The following is an 18906-nucleotide window of genomic DNA, read 5'->3' as shown; positions in this document are numbered from 1 at the left end:
TGACGACACGGGTGTCTGATTTCTGTCAGTGCAGTGGCTGTAGGGCTCCAGGCAATAGACTGTTGTTGGAGATGACAGCAGCGAACCTCAGCAACAGCCCCTGAAATCCTTTTCCTACACCGGAGAAGCCAGTTCAAATGGAAAATGTAATACTGCATCTGAAGCCTTACCTGAGAGGAAAGCATCCGGGCTAGTTTGGATGAAATTGACATCGGAGGAGAAATATCTGTTTAATACCAGTGTGTTCACCTGACCATTTGTGATTCAGGAGAATGCAGTGTTGGGTGAAAAACTGAGCATGCATTGAACCTGTTTGGCAGTATTGCTTCCCTTTATAGCTTGTGGTGGAATAGGGAGGCAATTTTATTTTTAAGCTAATAAAAAAACTCTCATTATTCTCTCTTGTCCCTCTGCCGACATACAGCAATATGTTTAGAACATTGCCATACATATCGAATGAACACCTAAGCATGGTGATGTCCTGTCTTTATTCCCTGTCTGATAATCTCTGCCAGGGGATGAGAGGGGTTCTAGAATCAGAACACGGAGAGTAGTTCTAGAATCAGAACATAGAGAAGAGTTCTAGAATCAGAACACGGAGAGTAGTTCTAGAATCAGAACACAAAGAGGAGTTCTAGAATCAGAACATGGAGTGGAGTTTCCTCCATGTCTTCTGTCGGCTGGATTCTGCTGTATCATGCGGCTGCAGCAGACTAGGGGTGTTTCCCCCTGTTTGAGCATGCGCCAGCTGTCCTTTCTGCAAGAACCGGCGTCTTTGCAGGCGCGCCAAGCCCCTCCCCCTCCCTCCCCCCTCCATTTCTTTTTGTCCTTTCAATAACAGTCTCCATCCGTCTCCTTTCTGTACCGCCACGCCCTCTCTCCATCTCTACGACCTGCTTCTCTCTCTTTCATCTCTACAGTCTCCATCTCTGTCAGGCTCTCTGACAGCTCTCTGTTTCCCCACTCCCATTCCCCCTCCACTCCCTGTCGTCCCTCAGACCCTGCACCTTACTATTTCATTACTGTTGTACCCTGATGCCTGCTCAAGCCCCCTCTTACCCCTCTATCTAAATGGTCTTAGTTCAATGCTTCATACATGGCTGTCGTTCCTTTCTCACTGCCAGGCAGTAGGCTAGGACTGGTCTACATGACAGATTTGTCTACATGTCAGATACATCTAACCGACAGTTTTGTCTACATGTCAGATACGTCTACATGTCAGATTTGTCTACATGTCAGATACGTCTACATGTCAGATACGTCTACATGTCAAATTTGTCTACATGTCAGATACGTCTACATGACAGATTTGTCTACATGTCAGATACGTCTACATGACAGATAGGTCTACATGACAAATACGTCTACATGACAAATACGTCTACATGACAGATACGTCTACATGTCAGGTACGTCTACATGACAGATAGGTCTACATGTCAGATACGTCTACATGTCAGATACGTCTACATGACAAATACGTCTACATGACAGATTTGTCTACATGTCAGATACGTCTACATGTCAGATACGTCTACATGTCAGATTTGTCTACATGTCAGATACGTCTACATGTCAGATACGTCTACATGACAAATACGTCTACATGTCAGATTTGTCTACATGTCAGATACGTCTACATGTCAGATACGTCTACATGTCAGATTTGTCTACATGTCAGATACGTCTACATGACAGATTTGTCTACATGTCAGATACGTCTACATGACAGATAGGTCTACATGACAGATAGGTCTACATGACAAATACGTCTACATGACAAATACGTCTACATGACAGATACGTCTACATGTCAGGTACGTCTACATGACAGATTTGTCTACATGTCAGATACGTCTACATGTCAGATACGTCTACATGACAGATACGTCTACATGTCAGATACGTCTACATGACAAATACGTCTACATGACAAATACGTCTACATGACAGATACGTCTACATGACAGTTTTGTCTACATGACAGATTTGTCTACATGTCAGATATGTCTACATGTCAGATACGTCTACATGTCAGATTTGTCTACATGACAGATACGTCTACATGTCACATACGTCTACATGTCAGATACGTCTACATGTCAGATATGTCTACATGACAGATACGTCTACATGTCAGATACGTCTACATGTCAGATACGTCTACATGACAGATTTGTCTACGTCAGATACGTCTACATGTCAGATTTGTCTACATGTCAGATACGTCTACATGTCAGATACGTCTACATGTCAGATTTGTCTACATGTCAGGTACGTCTACATGTCAGATACGTCTACATGACAGATTTGTCTACATGTCAGATACGTCTACATGTCAGATTTGTCTACATGTCAGATACGTCTACATGACAGATATGTCTACATGACAGATTTGTCTACATGTCAGATACGTTTACATGTCAGATACGTCTACATGTCAGATTTGTCTACATGTCAGATATGTCTACATGTCAGATACGTCTACATGTCAGATACGTCTACATGTCAGATACGTCTACATGTCAGATTTGTCTACATGACAGATACGTCTACATGTCACATACGTCTACATGTCAGATACGTCTACATGTCAGATATGTCTACATGACAGATACGTCTACATGTCAGATACGTCTACATGTCAGATACGTCTACATGACAGATTTGTCTACATGTCAGATACGTCTACATGTCAGGTACGTCTACATGTCAGGTACGTCTACATGACAGATTTGTCTACATGACGGATTTGGCTACATGTCAGATACGTCTACATGTCAGATACGTCTACATGTCAGATATGTCTACATGACAGATTTGTCTACATGACAGATTTGTCTACATGTCAGATACGTTTACATGTCAGATACGTCTACATGTCAGATTTGTCTACATGACAGATTTGTCTACATGTCAGATACGTCTACATGTCAGATTTGTCTACATGTCAGATACGTCTACATGTCAGATACGTCTACATGTCAGATACGTCTGCATGTCAGATTTGTCTACATGACAGATTTGGCTACATGTCAGATACGTCTACATGTCAGATTTGTCTACATGTCAGATATGTCTACATGACAGATTTGTCTACATGTCAGATACGTTTACATGTCAGATACGTCTACATGTCAGATTTGTCTACATGACAGATTTGTCTACATGTCAGATACGTCTACATGTCAGATTTGTCTACATGTCAGATACGTCTACATGTCAGATACGTCTACATGTCAGATACGTCTGCATGTCAGATTTGTCTACATGTCAGATTTGTCTACATGTCAGATACGACTACATGTCAGATTTGTCTACATGTCAGATACGACTACATGTCAGATACGTCTAGATGTCAGATTTGTCTACATGTCAGATTTGTCTACATGTTAGATACGTCTACATGTCAGATTTGTCTAAATGACAGAAAGGTCTACATGTGCAGCGGTCCACCTTCACTCTCTACCTCTCTCTCTCCATCTCCATCCTCTCTGCCTCCATCTCCATCCTCTCTGCCTTTCTCAATCCTCTCTGCCTCTCTCTCACCATCCCCATTCTCTCTTTCTCTCCTCTGGGTGCTGCAGTGGCTGCGGATGAATGCTGAAAAGGAAAGAGAGAGAGACTTCCTTTGGGCGCTCCCTGCCCATTCCGTTGGCTAGCATCCGCAGCGCTGCCTGAGCTCCACCCTCCTCCCTCCCTCCCTGGCTGTCTGCTGCTGTGTGTGTCTGGGTGTGTTTTCTGTGTGTTTGTGTGTGTGTGTGTGGAGTTCTCCAACCTGATTGTGTTTTAACCTGATTCGGTCATGGGGTGGAGGAGGTCTGGGGATCGGTCATGTGGGGGAGGGGCAGGGGCCATGCCCATTTTAAATGTAATACTTTAATTATCTTTATGTACTGTAGATATACACTCACCTAAAGGATTATTAGGAACACCTGTTCAATTTCTCATTAATGCAATTATCTAATCAACCAATCACATGGCAGTTGCTTCAATGCATTTAGGGGTGTGGTCCTGGTCAAGACAATCTCCTGAACTCCAAACTGAAAGTCAGAATGGGAAAGAAAGGTGATTTAAGCAATTTTGAGCGTGGCATGGTTGTTGGTGCCAGACGAGTATTTCACAATCTGCTCAGTTACTGGGATTTTCACGCACAACCATTTCTAGGGTTTACAAAGAATGGTGTGAAAAGGGAAAAACATCCAGTATGCGGCAGTCCTGTGGGCGAAAATGCCTTGTTGATGCTAGAGGTCAGAGGAGAATAGGCCGACTGATTCAAGCTGATAGAAGAGCAACTTTGACTGAAATAACCACTCGTTATAACCGAGGTATGCAGCAAAGCATTTGTAAAGCCACAACACGCACAACCTTGAGGCGGATGGGCTACAACAGCAAAAGACCCCACGAGGTACCACTCATCTCCACTACAAATAGGAAAAAGTTGCTACAATTTGCACGAGCTCACCAAAATTGGACAGTTCAAGACTGGAAGAATGTTGCCTGGTCTGATGAGTCTCAATTTCTGTTGAGATTCAGATGGTAGAGTCAGAATTTGGCGTAAACAGAATGAGGACATGGATCCATCACGCCTTGTTACCACTGTGCAGGCTGGTGGTGGTGGTGTAATGGTGTGGGGGAAGTTTTCTTGGCACACTTTAGGCCCCTTAAATGCCACGGCCTACCTGAGCATTGTTTCTGACCATGTCCATCCCTTTATGACCACCATGTACCCATCCTCTGATGGCTACTTCCAGCAGGATAATGCACCATGTCACAAAGCTTGAATCATTTTAAATTGGTTTCTTGAACATGACAATGAGTTCACTGTACTGAAATGGCCCCCACAGTCACCAGATCTCAAGCCAATAGAGCATCTTTGGGATGTGGTGGAACGGGAGCTTTGTGCCCTGGATGTGCATCAGGGATGGAAATTAGCACCCGCCACCAGCCAAATGCGGGTGATTTTGTGTTGTGGCGGGTAAACTCGCTTCACCTACCGGCCACCGTGGCTGGTAAATAAAAATAGCATACTGTTTCACCCGGACACTTTTACGGAAGAGGATTAGTGCCAAGCAATAATAAAAAAAATAAAACCATCTCGACATTAAAGTCATTATAATGCGAGATTAAACTCGTAAAATTTAGAGAAAAAAGTCGAAATACAATCTTGAGAATAAACTCATTAAATATCAAGAATAAAGTTTAATAATCCGTCTTATGGTTAACCACGAAACCTCGATGAATCGCGCGTAGGTGAAGCCAGCGATAACCTTGCATTTGTCCACTGGTTGTCAATTCATGTTGGACAAAAGCGAGTACATCGCGCAAATTGGACAATTTTTTTTTTTCTAAAAAGACCTAGCCGCTTGCAAATTCTCTTTTAAATTCGTATGCTAATTATAATTCTGTCATAATTAGCTAATAGTTGATAGTATTTCTTTGTTACTGAAAGAAAGTCTATAATATAGCTTGACTAATTGATCCAACTCTGCCATCAGTAGGCTATGCAATACACACTGATCGAATGCGTTGTTCTACATTTAATTTCGAATTTTATTCTCGATATTTCATGAGTTTATTCTCAAGATTGTATTTCGACTTTTTTCTCGAAATATAACGAGTTTTTTCTCGAAACACAACGATGTGACTTTATTGTCGAGATGGTTTTATTTTTTGTATTATTGCTTGGCACTAATCCTACGTACACTTTAGAGGCGGCGCACATAAAAAAAAATGTGGCGTTACATCGCAGGCGTTAAGAGGTCCGCTGAGAAAACATCTCAATGGGGATGTTTTTTGAGGCGAAAGTCAAAAAACTTTTTTTTAAAGAACGATGGAGAAAAGCAGACAATGGGGAGTCCCGCGATTGGTTAGTTTACGACGAGACAAATCTGATAATGTACTGCTCTGTATGTCGTCAACACGCTTCACGTTGTTGGTTAAAAACAAGAAAGTGGCTGGTAAAAACATTGAGTGGCTGGTAGATTTTGAAATCCCCCAGCCACAGTGGCCGGTGGACAAAAAATTAAATTTCCATCCCTGATGTGCATCCCACAAATCTCAATCAACTGCAAGATGCTATCCTATCAATATGGGCCAACATTTCTAAAGAATGCTTTCAGCACCTTGTTGAATCAATGCCACATAGAATTAAGGCAGTTCTGAAGGCGAAAGGGGGTCAAACACAGTATTAGTATGGTGTTCCTAATAATCCTTTAGGTGAGTTTATATGTATATGTACACTTTATATGCTATATACGGCACAGGGTGGCTCTGTGCCCTGGTTTGCCACCCTGTCAGCTGGTCTGTCTTCTCTCAAGTGTGGCATCGCAAGTTGCTGGCTGATTCATAAATCATTCAGAGGCGCTCACATGGCATTGAACTTTGATTGGAGAGAGGGATGATTGTCCTAGCCAATGCGGCCGCAGGTAGCCTGGTTGTTGGAATGTTGGGGCAGTAACTGAAAGGTTGCTGGTTCAAAAACCGAATATAAAATATATATTCCTATGTCCCCTTAAGCAAGGCACTTAACCCTATTTGCTCCTGTAAATTGCTCTGTATTAGACCATCTGCTGAAATGTTAAAACCCAATGGCGGTGAAGATAATGATGGGACATGGCACATTTACACCCTGCCACAATACTGTGTGTGTGTGTGTGGAGTGGGGATGTTGGCGGGCACTTAGTGTGGGACAAAGATTGGGCTTAAAAAAGAGGACCAATAGGAGAATCCATCTGTCGCTGGCGTTTCAGATCAAACCTCGTATCCCTGGTTTGGTCAACACTTCACTTAGATCATTGCCTCCTGTCTTTGTGTATGTCTTCAGAAGCAGCAGCGTTTCCCCGCTTCCTCCTCTTAGTATCTGAACTAGTCTGTTCACAGAGAGTCTGTCAACTCATGGTCCAAGCCCCAAGGCAGTCTAATTGCAGTGTATAAACGCTGTTCGTCAGTACGTCCATCCGTTTGTCTCCAGGCCCACAGCAATCAGCCCACGAAAAGAATCAGAATACAGCTGCCTGGCGAGTCACAAAGGCCAAAACCAATGATAGGATGGGCTTAGCTGGAACATGGAATCCTCCTCCCAAAGCGCACAAACCCTGACCTCTATTTCTGGGTTGGATTCAATTATTTCTAAACATCACTGCAGTCCAGCCATTGTTTTTTATAAATGCTGCCAGACTTTTGTCCAGTGACCAGATTATAATCTGTTACTTTTTTCCAGTGACCAGTTTATAGTCTCTTACATTTGGCCAGTGACCAGATCGTAGTTTGTAACTTTTGGCCAATGACCAGATCGTAGTTTGTTACTTTTAGTCAGTGACCAGATTGTAAACTGACATTAGGCTGCAACCAGGACTCAACCTGTTACTATTAGCTTATTCTAATTTATAGAGTGAGGTCCATGTTAAAACTATTCTAGAAATACCTCAGATACTTGGAGATTGGTGTTGTGTTGTCTGCTGCTCTATAAATGACTGACAGTCTGACACACAAGGTGTGTTAGATTTTTCTGTAGGCTATCCCTAAGTGAAAAAATTAGACACTCTTGTAAGGCAGTCCAGAAAATATACACATTTTCGCATTGTCTGGTGACCCTAAGCAGAACAGAAAAAAAACACAGAAACACCCCCACATACACCAACCGACAAAACGTCAGGATGTGCCTGGTGTTACAGAAGGAGCTGCTCTTTTGTGTGTGTGGAGACGAGCTCTGCTTCCCCTTTGAGGAGACAGTGGGAAAACCCCGCCAGTTAACGGACTCTGATGCTGTATCTGGCTGCAGGGTGGAGTGCTTAGGGGGGCGGAACATCAATATTATAATTGAATTATAAATAAAAAATGTACATTGCAAACAGACAAAAATTAAGGCCAAAAACAGATAATGACAGCGGTGATATATCTTGATTAAATTACTTGACGCACATTACTGTCTTTTATTTATAGGAATACTAGTAAAAAAAATCATTAAATTAAATTTAGCAAGATTCCTGCTGAATTCAAAATACTTGGGACAAAAAAACTAAATAAATGTATACTTAAATTTGGCCGGCATTTGGCCAGCATCTTTCACATAACATAATTAAAATACATCTGCCACATGACATCATTACTGTACACCTGCCACATGACATCATTACAATACACCTGTCACATGACATCATTAATGTACACTCGCCACATGACATCATTACTATACACCTGTCACATGACATCATTAATGTACACCCGCCACATGACATCATTACTATACACCTGTCACATGATGTCATTACTGTAAACCTATCACATGATGTCATTACAATACACCTGTCACATGTTGTCATTACTGTACACCTGACACATGACATCATTCCAATACACATGTCACATGACATCAGTACTGTATACCTGTCACATAACAACATTACTGTACACCTCTCACATGATGACATTACTGTACACCTGTCACATGATGTCATTACTCTACATCTGCCACATAATGTCATTACTGTACACCTGCCTCATGATGTCATTACTATATACCTGTCACATGTCAGTTAATGTACACCTGTCACATGACATCATTACAAGGAAATTAATAGCTAATATTTGTAGCTCTATCACTAATGTAACATAAGTCGTGACTCTCTTAGGGAGGTGATGACAACCGCGAGAGAGTAAATGACAACGTTGAGGCAGAAAATAACAACTTTGGGAAGAGGATGACAGCCTTGATGGAGAGGATGACAGCCTTCATGGAAAAAATAAGAATTTTGAGGAAGAGGATGACAGCCTCAATTAAGTGGACGACAGCCTTGAGGGAGTTAATTTAAACTTTTAGGAAGAGGATGACAGGCTTTAGGGAGAGAAAGGCAGACTTAAGGAAGAGGATGGCAGCTTTGAGGATGAGTATGACAGCCTATTGAACTTCCAAGGTGTGATTAAGAACACAGTTGTCCCTCTATACTGGTTAGGTGGCAGCTTTGCTTAGAGGTCTTTAGGAAGAAACAGGCCAGGTCAAACCACATTAAGACATTAGGCCTGCACTGCACTGACATATCCTCCAGCAGCACTTTAAAAAGGATAGCCTGTGAGGCTCTACCTTGCGAAACCTTTACAAAAAACCAAGTAGCCCAGCCAGTCCATTCAAATCATGATCACTGAGATCCGAAACAAATCTTTCTGGCATTTCGTCTTCCCCCGGCCGTCAGCCTGGCGTTGCACCACGCCCGCCTGCCTAATGCACACAAAGGCAGAGAGAAAGCCGACAATGCCCTGAAGTCCTTTGGCTACGTGAAGCTTGTAGACAGCGAGGGGAGACAAAGCCTGGCTTGTCCCTGTGAGTGGGAGAAATGGAAGTGTTGCAGCCCAATCCGTCAGTGTGACGTTGCCAAGCCAGCTCTAGAATCTGTTTCCATTCTATTATGAAGAGCTTGGGTTGTTTTGGGTCGTGCCCTTTAGCCCGGCAGTCACACCCCTGAGCCAGGCAGCAGAGGGGCAGGCGTGAGGACCAGGTGTTGATATGGGCATGTTTTTAACTAACCTTCTCTCCCCTTCAATATTCAGACTTGGGTTGGTTAGCATATGGTCCTCTGACACACTTAAAGCAAACAAAATAACAACATAAAGATTCTAAAAATGTAACCGCCTAGTTTGTGTTGTCTAAAATGTATTACATTCTAATTTATAAAGGTATTATTAAAAGCAGCATCTAAATGGCACAGTGGAAAAGTGACTTCCTCGCAGTAAGCTGCGTTATTGCAAGACCAGGGTTCAAATCCTGCTTGTCTTTGGCCCAGGGGCCCGCAGAGAGTTTTACAATTGGCCAGCACTGGCCAGGTTTGTAGATTGGCCCAGTCAATAATTATAACTCTTCATTGCACTGTAGTGGTGGCGGGATGTGCATTCCTTCTAGCATGCAGGGATTCTGGTTACACTACCTTGTTGAGCGAGCAGTGCGATATGAACCAGAACGACACTGGATGTGCATCAGAGAAAACATACTGTATTTTGACAGACCTGTGTCCGCTGGGAGTATGGAGTGATGAATCAGTTGCTTGTTCACGAATTGGATATCACATAAATGCGGAATAAGTAACAAAAGTTAAAAATAAAAATATATGGATATACACATATAATCTGCAGATGTGTGTTTCTGTCTGAAAGAAATCCAGGCTAAAAAGCGCATTTGCTCAATGTGTTGTTGTTCTGTCTGACTCGGATCCTCCCAGCCTGAAACTCCTTTCACCATGGATCAGCATCACGACTTAAACTCCAGCCTGGACGACCACGCCGCCCTCCAGTTGAACTCCGGGGAGACCATGGCCTCGGCCGACCTGGCCAACATGACGCTGAAGGAGCCCCAGCATCAGCAGGAGGCCAAGAAGCCTAACGGGGTGCAAGACGAGCCTGGGCTGAAGAAAGGTCAGTGATGGGCTGAGTCTAGGAAATTCTGAAGTCTGGGGGATGCTAAGAGACCTTAAACAGTGTTAAAGTCTCTAAGAATCTGACTGAGCATTTCATGTGGGCCTTCATAGTAAAACGTAGACTGTGCTGACAGAAGTATAGGATGTTGCTATGGGCTGAGCGCGTTAGGCTTCCTCATATCTACTGTGTTCTTAATAAACTTCAGTGTATCCCTTCCTGATAGTAGTGTGTGTCCTCTTGTGTGTGTTTATTGTATGAGAGACAGCATTTCATGTCAACCTCAGTCCCTCTCTTCCAGGATACAGTGATGATTCTGATGATTAACACTGGAAGGTCATCGGAGCAAGGAGTTACACCCTGTTTGCTAATCTGTAACCAATAGACAACAGTCACTCCACTTGTGACTGGTTGTGAATAAATAATTTCACGTTTGTCAATGACCGCATGTCGTGTGTGTTAGCTGCTGTCCACTTTTGATCATGTGCTATCCTAATTTGTCACAATTAGAAACACTTTTTTAAACCCACCAGTGCTATTCATCTTTCCAACTGATGAGAATGACCCAGCTAACCTAACTTCATTACTACATCAAAATAACCAACTTGTTAAGAACTACTTAACTACATTATTACATCAAAGAACCAGCTAGGTAGCATAAAGGCGCAGAGTTCAACCTCCTTGTCTCACAGGCCTAGAGCACACTGTAAGTCCAAGGCCCTGTTGGCATCTGTGACTTTAGGGAAGGGCATCATTTAGATAGCTAGCTAGTGACGAGATCGGGTGTGTTTTCTTCTGTTCAGCACAGTCCAAAGCTGATTGGCTAATTCTTTTATAAATGTATTTGACTGACATTTGTCAATCCAATGGTATGGCGGAACAATGTAGTTCTGTTTTTAGCCAGACAGCGTGAAATATTTTGAAAATTAAGACAGAATAGATAAAACGAATGATTTACTGTTCATTTTGTTTTGGACCATTTCTAATTAGCATCTGCTCACTACTGAGTGTCTGACAAACAACCTAAATGTTAGATTCAGATGTTGCCTTAAGTTCTCATTTCTGGTATTTTTATGTTCTTTGTTTCTGTTCAAGTGGATCACTTCCTCTTTAATGATTGAGGGGATACTTCCAGTATTCCATCATAGAACAAGGGAACAGCTTTTAAAACAAGACAACTTGTGCTTTGAGGTTAAGTGTTTCCCCTTGAATGTTTTTCAGCAGTGGTGGCAAAAATTTATTCGGGGGTGTTTGGTGGCCAGGCAGCCTATGCCTAATAAGTCTGGTAACCAATAATGTTGATTCAAACGTATTTCTGGATGAAGTGGAAGTTCTTACTTTAGCACAAGTGACATTGTGCTGGTTCTGGTTTGTTTAAGATTACACTGAAACATCCAGATTTAAAAAAAAATCTTTTTAAATTGTAGGATTTTGTGAAATTTGCCATGATGTAGGCAAAGTTAAAAGTGTGGCTTGATCGAACAATACTATGACCTCTCATAATATACAGAATGGTACGTTTTGCAAATCATGTTGCAATTGTGAAGTAACATAGTGCTATGTTACTTCACAACTGCTTGGCAATTTTCTTTCCCGTTAGTTCTTTAGGCTGCTGATCCTTCACAAATCGTCATTAAAATCAAATCCATTTTATTCTTTACATGCTTCAGTTGTAGAATGACAGTGAAATGTTACTTACAATGTATTCCATTAATGCCTAGTACGATAAAGTTAGAGAAAAATAATCAGCTTCATGTTATACAACTTCCCCATGTTATGTTTCTCTGAACAGCTTGCTTCCTGTATCTGACAGCCCTTTAACACTCCTATTTAAATACGACTCTGTCTGAATGTTTTTGTTTTTCATTTACAGCTGACCTAGCCATCTTTTTCTGGTGGTCTGAATCATACTTTTAAATTGTCTGTATTCTTTCTTTCTATCTGTTTGTCTGTTTCTGTTTCTCTGTCACTCAGCGATGCTTTTTGTGGACAAAGGTTTAGTTCCTTTGGGGGTTCTGCCACTTCTTCCTAATGCATTTTTAATAGAATCTCCTGGCAGGATTTTCAGGATTACCCCGCTGTTCCCCTGGTGCTGCAACCACAATAATACATTTCCTGCTTCTGTTCATCAATATATATATATATTGATAACCAATAATTATGCAATCCTTCAGAGTAAACTTTTCAGAACCCTTTTCATTCAGGTCAAACTGATGAACCACCATGCATTAGGAATGGACTTGTGTTTCTTGTATTGACAACTATTAGCATGACGTTTTAGGTACCACAATAAGTGGTCATATACTTACTGTGTTGAGTCAGAGAGTTATGAGGAAGAACATTAACCCCTGTCTGCAAGAACCTCCTCAGGTTTTGAATCCAACGGCAACCTTTTATAATTGCCTCTCTGCATTAAAATGTGGTCTTGAGTCTAATTTCTATGGAGTTGTCTAAATGCTATCTGGATGTCTCTGACACTGTCTCACAGGCTTCATGTCACGGACGTGCCCTTCTCACCTGGGTTGAGGTGACAGGCGTGGGACTTATGATGTTTCCTATGACAGCGTCCTTGTTGTCAACCAAGTTGCTAACGGGGGGGTGTCTCCAGCTCCATCGACTACCAGTGGGTCCTTAAGTTAACAGTGATTTATGGTACTGCCTGGAGAATAAAAGAGCACTTTAGTGGCGTTGTTATCTCAAACACAACAACCCTCTAAAAGAAAGATAGATGTGTTCAGTGTCTGTTTAGCTGATCTCCTCGGGGACAGTCCTGGGTCGGCTCAAACCACAAAACTGCCATAAGCTTCCTCCAAACAGGTTCATTAGCTTCCTCCAAACAGGTTCATAAGCTTCCTCCAAACAGGTTCATTAGCTTCCTCCAAACAGGTTCATAAGCTTCCTCCAAACAGGTTCATTAGCTTCCTCCAAACAGGTTCATAAGCTTCCTCCAAACAGGTTCATTAGCTTCCTCCAAACAGGTTCATAAGCTTCCTCCAAACAGGTTCATAAGCTTCCTCCAAACAGGTTCATAAGCTTCCTCCAAACAGGTTCATAAGCTTCCTCCAAACACAAAATGAAACTCATGCAAGCTAACAAGGGGGCATTCCAAGATGTAGGCCTACAAACACTGTAGGAGCTTGTGTTAATTCAACTTATTGGACATCTTCTAGCGGTGGTGGTCCATAATTTCCAGTGGCTCCTTTGCTTTTTGCCTATAGGGTTCAGTGACTGTTCACTGAAGTGCATTGTTAGCTGCGTTTTAGCCTGTAAACTTAGATGAACCCTAACAGCTGATTTAAAGCAGTCGATGAACTAAAGGACTACATCTTATCCTGAAATAGGTAATGGACTCCCTCAAAGTTGTCAGCCTAAATAAGCCTTTCCTTAAAAACACCTGTGATGAGCCCAGAAAATGACAGGTCAAATTTCAGAAAAATGTAGTCTCTGAAACTACATGTGGAGTCACTTTGTGATCAACAAACCTCTTATTAGACTACTGTAGGTTAGTGGCTTTTGTGAAAGCTTTAGGCTAGAGTAGGGTTTCCTAAAATGTTTTGGCTTGTTTTGACTTTTAGATTAACATCAAATTGTAATCACTCAATGTGAAAAAAGTTGTATAGGGGATGCACTTTTCACCCCCAATATTATTTACTGTCTGGTCTGGTCCACTCTGTCCTTACTGGGATGAAAACAGAGGCTACTCTGTTCATTACAACCCCGCTTCGTGGCCACAGGAGGTGTGGAATGGCTAATACCCTAGAAAGGTCACACAAATAACCCCAATCCCAGGGGAACCCATGGGCAATTTTCATATGAGATGACCCGGCATTTTTCTCCACACCCTAGCTGAAGCAACGCTGGATTAGTGGATGATGTCGGGGCATTGTTTGCGCAGGTGGCGTGCGTGTGGCTGGGATTGTGGTCGTGTGCAGGTGATGTCAGAAGGTTTAATGTTGTTCAACTTCGTCTTTTCCTTCATCTCTTTCCTCTGCAACTCCCATTAAACACTGGCCTTTAATTGGATCTGTGGACCAGCGACAGGAGGGGCGACGCCTACTGGTCAAGGTATGGCTACAGTACCCATGTACCACCTCTTTCTCAGGCCATCTCGGCTTACACTAGATTCCATAGCAACAAGTCAAAATTGGCTATTTTGCAAAGGAAATGTAAGAAATTAGATGCTTTTTTGACCTACATTTTTGATAAGATATAGGTTGAAGGGAAGCTATGTAGTTAAAGTAAGGTTAGAATCAAATAGTAAAAAGATGCTTTGTTTAGCCATAATTATGACTTTGGGGCTTTGGAAGCTAGTGACGACAGACTAACTGCCATTTGTCCATGCATATCAAAATCAGAACAACAGTCTCATTTTCAAATATTCATCCCAACATCTTCTACACTTCACCAACTGAAATGTTTCTTTCCATTGACAGTAATGGACACATTTCGGTATTGATTTATAGCTCAAATTGCATTATAGAATACAGGACTTTCTTAGTATATTATAATATGATTACCAAACATAGTCGATTCCTTTTGTATATTGATCCATTGTAATGTATTAGCTTAAGTGGTTAATGCAATTAGAAGTGTAAAGTTTCCGAAGTTGATCCTATTTTCAAGGACGTGAAAATGTATCTTGCCCTGAGTGATAGCTCACTGATAATGCTAAAACAGCTACGATATGATTGGATCAGGGACAAATGAAAAACATATATTTGTGTCAATGTGTTCCAGTTTAGATTAATGTGTTTTTTTCACATATATATTGCAACATATGCGAAGCTAGCAGCCAGAAAGAAATGCACTGCAGCAAATCCTGGCAATTTGTCAATTGGACTGTGCGAGTGTCAGTAGACCAGACTTGATTCATTGCCATTGAAATTTCATTACCCACATGGAATTCATTGTGAGTGCTATGGTGAATGAGACAGTTTTTTGTATTGATGTGATACAGCTTTGCCTTGACCTTTGTTGTTCATTTGGTTTATTTTCCAGTTGCAGTTGATGGTTTAGTGTTTGAGCTCTAAGGTGTTTTTATTAATCTTTGGCTACTCACATACTTCACAGTTCATTGTAGAGTCTATTCATCTCTCCTGATACAAACATGGAAGGAAAATGTTTATCATTGTGATTGGCAAACTGAGCTTCATATAAAAACACCTATAGCTCTCAAGATGTACAGTATGTACAAAAACTATCCACAATTAAGTTGATGTTTCATTGTTGTTCCTGTTGATGCCGGCAAAAAAAAAGGTTCCTTAAGTCTTTGTGTTCCTGCTCCCTGATTGGTCGTTTGTCTTCCGTTCTTTCGAGACTTTCTTTCCTTTATTTACTTTCCCTTTGTTGAATGTTGAGTGGTGTCTGTCTCTCGGAGGAAAAGGTGAGTGATGCTAATCCTACAGTCCTGCTGTGAATCTATCCCCTCTGTCTTGCTGCTCTGCTTCCTGGTCGCCACCCCACCAGAAGAGCTCGCTGCGTCGCTATCACCCACGCCTGGAGGTCTCAGTCCCGCCACAGAGAGCGGTCGCAGTAGCCAGTCAGGCTTTGTCGATGGAGGGAGCGAGGACGGGGAGAGGGCTGAGCCGGTCAGCCCCAAAGCATCTCCTGTAGCGCCTGAAGCCCCTGCTGAAAGGGACACGTCTGGGCTTTTCTCCCCTGACTCCCTGGGATCTGAGCAGAAGAGAAGCCAATCTGACAAGGTCTCTGTGGACCACAGTCTGAGTGGTTCTGAGTCTGAAGATGAAGATGAGAAGGACGTATGTGAGAACAAGGAGGCTCCTACCTCGGTCTACGAGGACAGAATCAGCCCGGAGGAACCTCAGAACCTTTCCTTTACAGAGAAGGATGTATATGAGAGCAAGGAGGCTCCTACCTCGCTGTATGAGGACAGAATCAGCCCTGAGGAATCTCACAACCTTTCCTTTACAGAGAAGGATGTATATGAGAGCAAGGAGGCTCCTACCGCAGCCTACGATGTCAGGGTCAGCACGGAGAAGCCTCAGAGCCCTCTCTTCACTGAGAAAGAGGCAAGTAAAGAGCAAGAGGATGAAGAAAAAGAGGAGGATAGTGACGAAGAAGATGATGAAGAGAGAATAGAAGTGTCAACAATCCGCAGGAGGCCGCGGCGTGAGCCCAGCTCTGAAGAGGAAGAGCAGGAAAAAGTGGAATGCCGTCCTCCTGTAGTAATTCCTGTTGCTTTGACCCCAGAGGAAGCCAAACAGCGTGTCCTGTCGTTTGACTACACAGAGCCCCAGGGACAATCCATGGGTCAGGGCGTCCCTGCCAAGTGGCAGAATGGAGTGGACAAGACCTCCCCGGAAAGCAAGAGTCCTGACTCCAACAAGGCTGATCTTGGATCTCCCTTCTCCCCCAGCACAGTTGTTGACCGGACCCAGGACGAGTCTCTCCTTACTGAGCAACAACCAGACGCCTGCGACGAGGAGGAGCTAAAGGAAAAAGAGGTGCAGGAAATAGCTAGTCCTTCACCCATAACTGCTACACCACCGGAGGATATTGAGCCAGTCCAGCTCCATGATGAGCCCACGAAGACAAACCAGCAGGAGTCCGCAGAAAAATACCTGGAGACCTCAGACGAGGATGCCATCGCAGCGGTTTCGGCAGCCCAGTTGGTGACCAATGACAAGCCTGGGCAAGCCAAGCCGGCAGTCACTAAGCCCATGGAGCTGCCTGACGGTGGGCCCGAAGGTGATGCCCAGAGGAGTGCCACCATAGCAGCCAAAGGCCCAGTCAGGAAGGAGAAGAAAGTGGCCACTACCACTGCTGCCCCTCCCCCCAAGACCGCAGCCGTTAAAACTCAAAAAGCAACCCCAAAAGGTGCCGCCTCACCGGGCAGAAAAGCAAATGCTACGGGGGCCGTGCTCAAAGGTCTGTTTCACGTTCTAGTCCATCAATCTCCTCTCTCTACCCCCTCACCACTACCCCCCACACTTTTTCTTTTCACAGATCTGTTTTTTTTTTACTTACTAGAGCAACGCAATAAAGCAGCACCCTTTCTGAAAAACGTGCACAACACGCTAAATACGAACGTGTTCAGTTGACGAAACGGACTGCTTGTAGCCGCCTCCCGCCGGTTTCTTTCTTGTGTCACTTGGTTCTCTTTCAAGCTTTCTCTCCTCTCTGTGTTTGTGCTCTGTGTTCTGTCCGTCTGGTTGTCACTAACCCTTGTGCCCAAGTCCTTTTTGCTGGCAGTGTTTTTCAATGTTCAGCCCCCCTTTTGGCATGTCACTTGCATGTTTGTTGGGTGTTTACAACCTCACATTCATTGTTTATGGGTCACCCTATACATCCGCCTCTGTCTTCTGAAACAAACACCCACACACACACACACACACACACACACACACACACACTGGTACGATTCAGACATGCATGAACAGACACACATTGGCACCTGTTTTCTAACTGTCCTATTGCCAGAGGAGAGTAAGTCAGCGTAGTTTGTTAGGTTTAATGGAAGTGTTCTCTCAAGTGGCTTTCCTACAGTGTCTCATGGGGTGTGTTTCCCACCATTCTACCACAGCTAATCAATACATGGGTCTCTGGTTCCCTTTAACCTGGGAATCTAAACGTCAAATAACAGTCCCCTTTTCATAATTAAATGATTACAAAGTTATTCCCTTTTCAAAGGGACATTTTAAATATAATATATATATATATATTTATAAATGATTACTAGACCCTCAAGATTTTAAATAACAAATTGGTCAAATGGGTATCCATGGGAATCCCCCAAACTTATCAATATCTCCCTGGCAATGAAACTAATGTGGTTGTCCTTTGACAGGAGATAACATAATGGCATGCCTATTTTGAATCCCCACAAAGACCCAATTTCTTCTATATCCAAGAAGACACAGACCAGAAGTTAAATATATGGCAATTTCTAAGATGCTATCTGGTACTGTGCTACAGAAAATGTGCCTTGTCCCAGACATTGTCCATGATTAGCTCAGTCCCAGACACTGTTTATGATTAACTCAGTCCCAGAATATTTACTAGGCTGATTAAAGGAGATAAAAATAAGACTGTGAGGATTCAAGTCATTTTCAGAAATCTACTGTTTGATAAAAGAAGCGTGATATTGCTTCCTAATCAGATGTCAACACACAGATCATTTGCTAATCTGGGGTATGACTCAAATTAAAGTCCAGTCAAATTGTATCATGAAAATGGGAGGCTTTCTGGCAGTTAAAAAGTTAATTACTATATAATCCAAAAGCATTGGGATACTCCAACTATAGTATTTAATAAATCATATAGTATGTTAGCATTTACAGAACTGATGATGTAGCTTCTGAGAGTATGTAGATGAAGTGATATGGACAGAGTTTTAGTGCATTTTGGTGACGATGTGATTAGCACAGCCTGAGTCCTTCTCTCCTGCCATCTCCTCTTACAGTCAAAGCCGGTGCAGGAGCTGGGAAGGATGCATCTGACAAGAAGGTAGGTTTATAACTAGCCTGACCTCTGACCTGCCCC

The 18906-nt window shown here is 42.7% G+C and overlaps 1 protein-coding gene across 1 annotated transcript in view; it reads left to right on the top strand.

Moving 5' to 3' along the window:
* Nucleotides 1-18906, top strand: part of maptb (microtubule-associated protein tau b) — a 42092-nt gene that overhangs the window by 8462 nt on the left and 14724 nt on the right. The window contains exons 3-6 of the mRNA XM_020050970.2: nucleotides 10212-10404; nucleotides 14440-14469; nucleotides 15871-17292; nucleotides 18827-18870. Of these exons, the coding sequence (XP_019906529.1) occupies nucleotides 10212-10404; nucleotides 14440-14469; nucleotides 15871-17292; nucleotides 18827-18870 (1689 nt within the window). The remainder of the gene's footprint in view (nucleotides 1-10211; nucleotides 10405-14439; nucleotides 14470-15870; nucleotides 17293-18826; nucleotides 18871-18906) is intronic.

Source organism: Esox lucius, chromosome 11 (genome assembly GCF_011004845.1).
Source record: "Esox lucius isolate fEsoLuc1 chromosome 11, fEsoLuc1.pri, whole genome shotgun sequence".
Lineage (NCBI taxonomy): Eukaryota > Metazoa > Chordata > Actinopteri > Esociformes > Esocidae > Esox > Esox lucius.
This window is presented reverse-complemented; position numbering and strand designations above follow the sequence as displayed.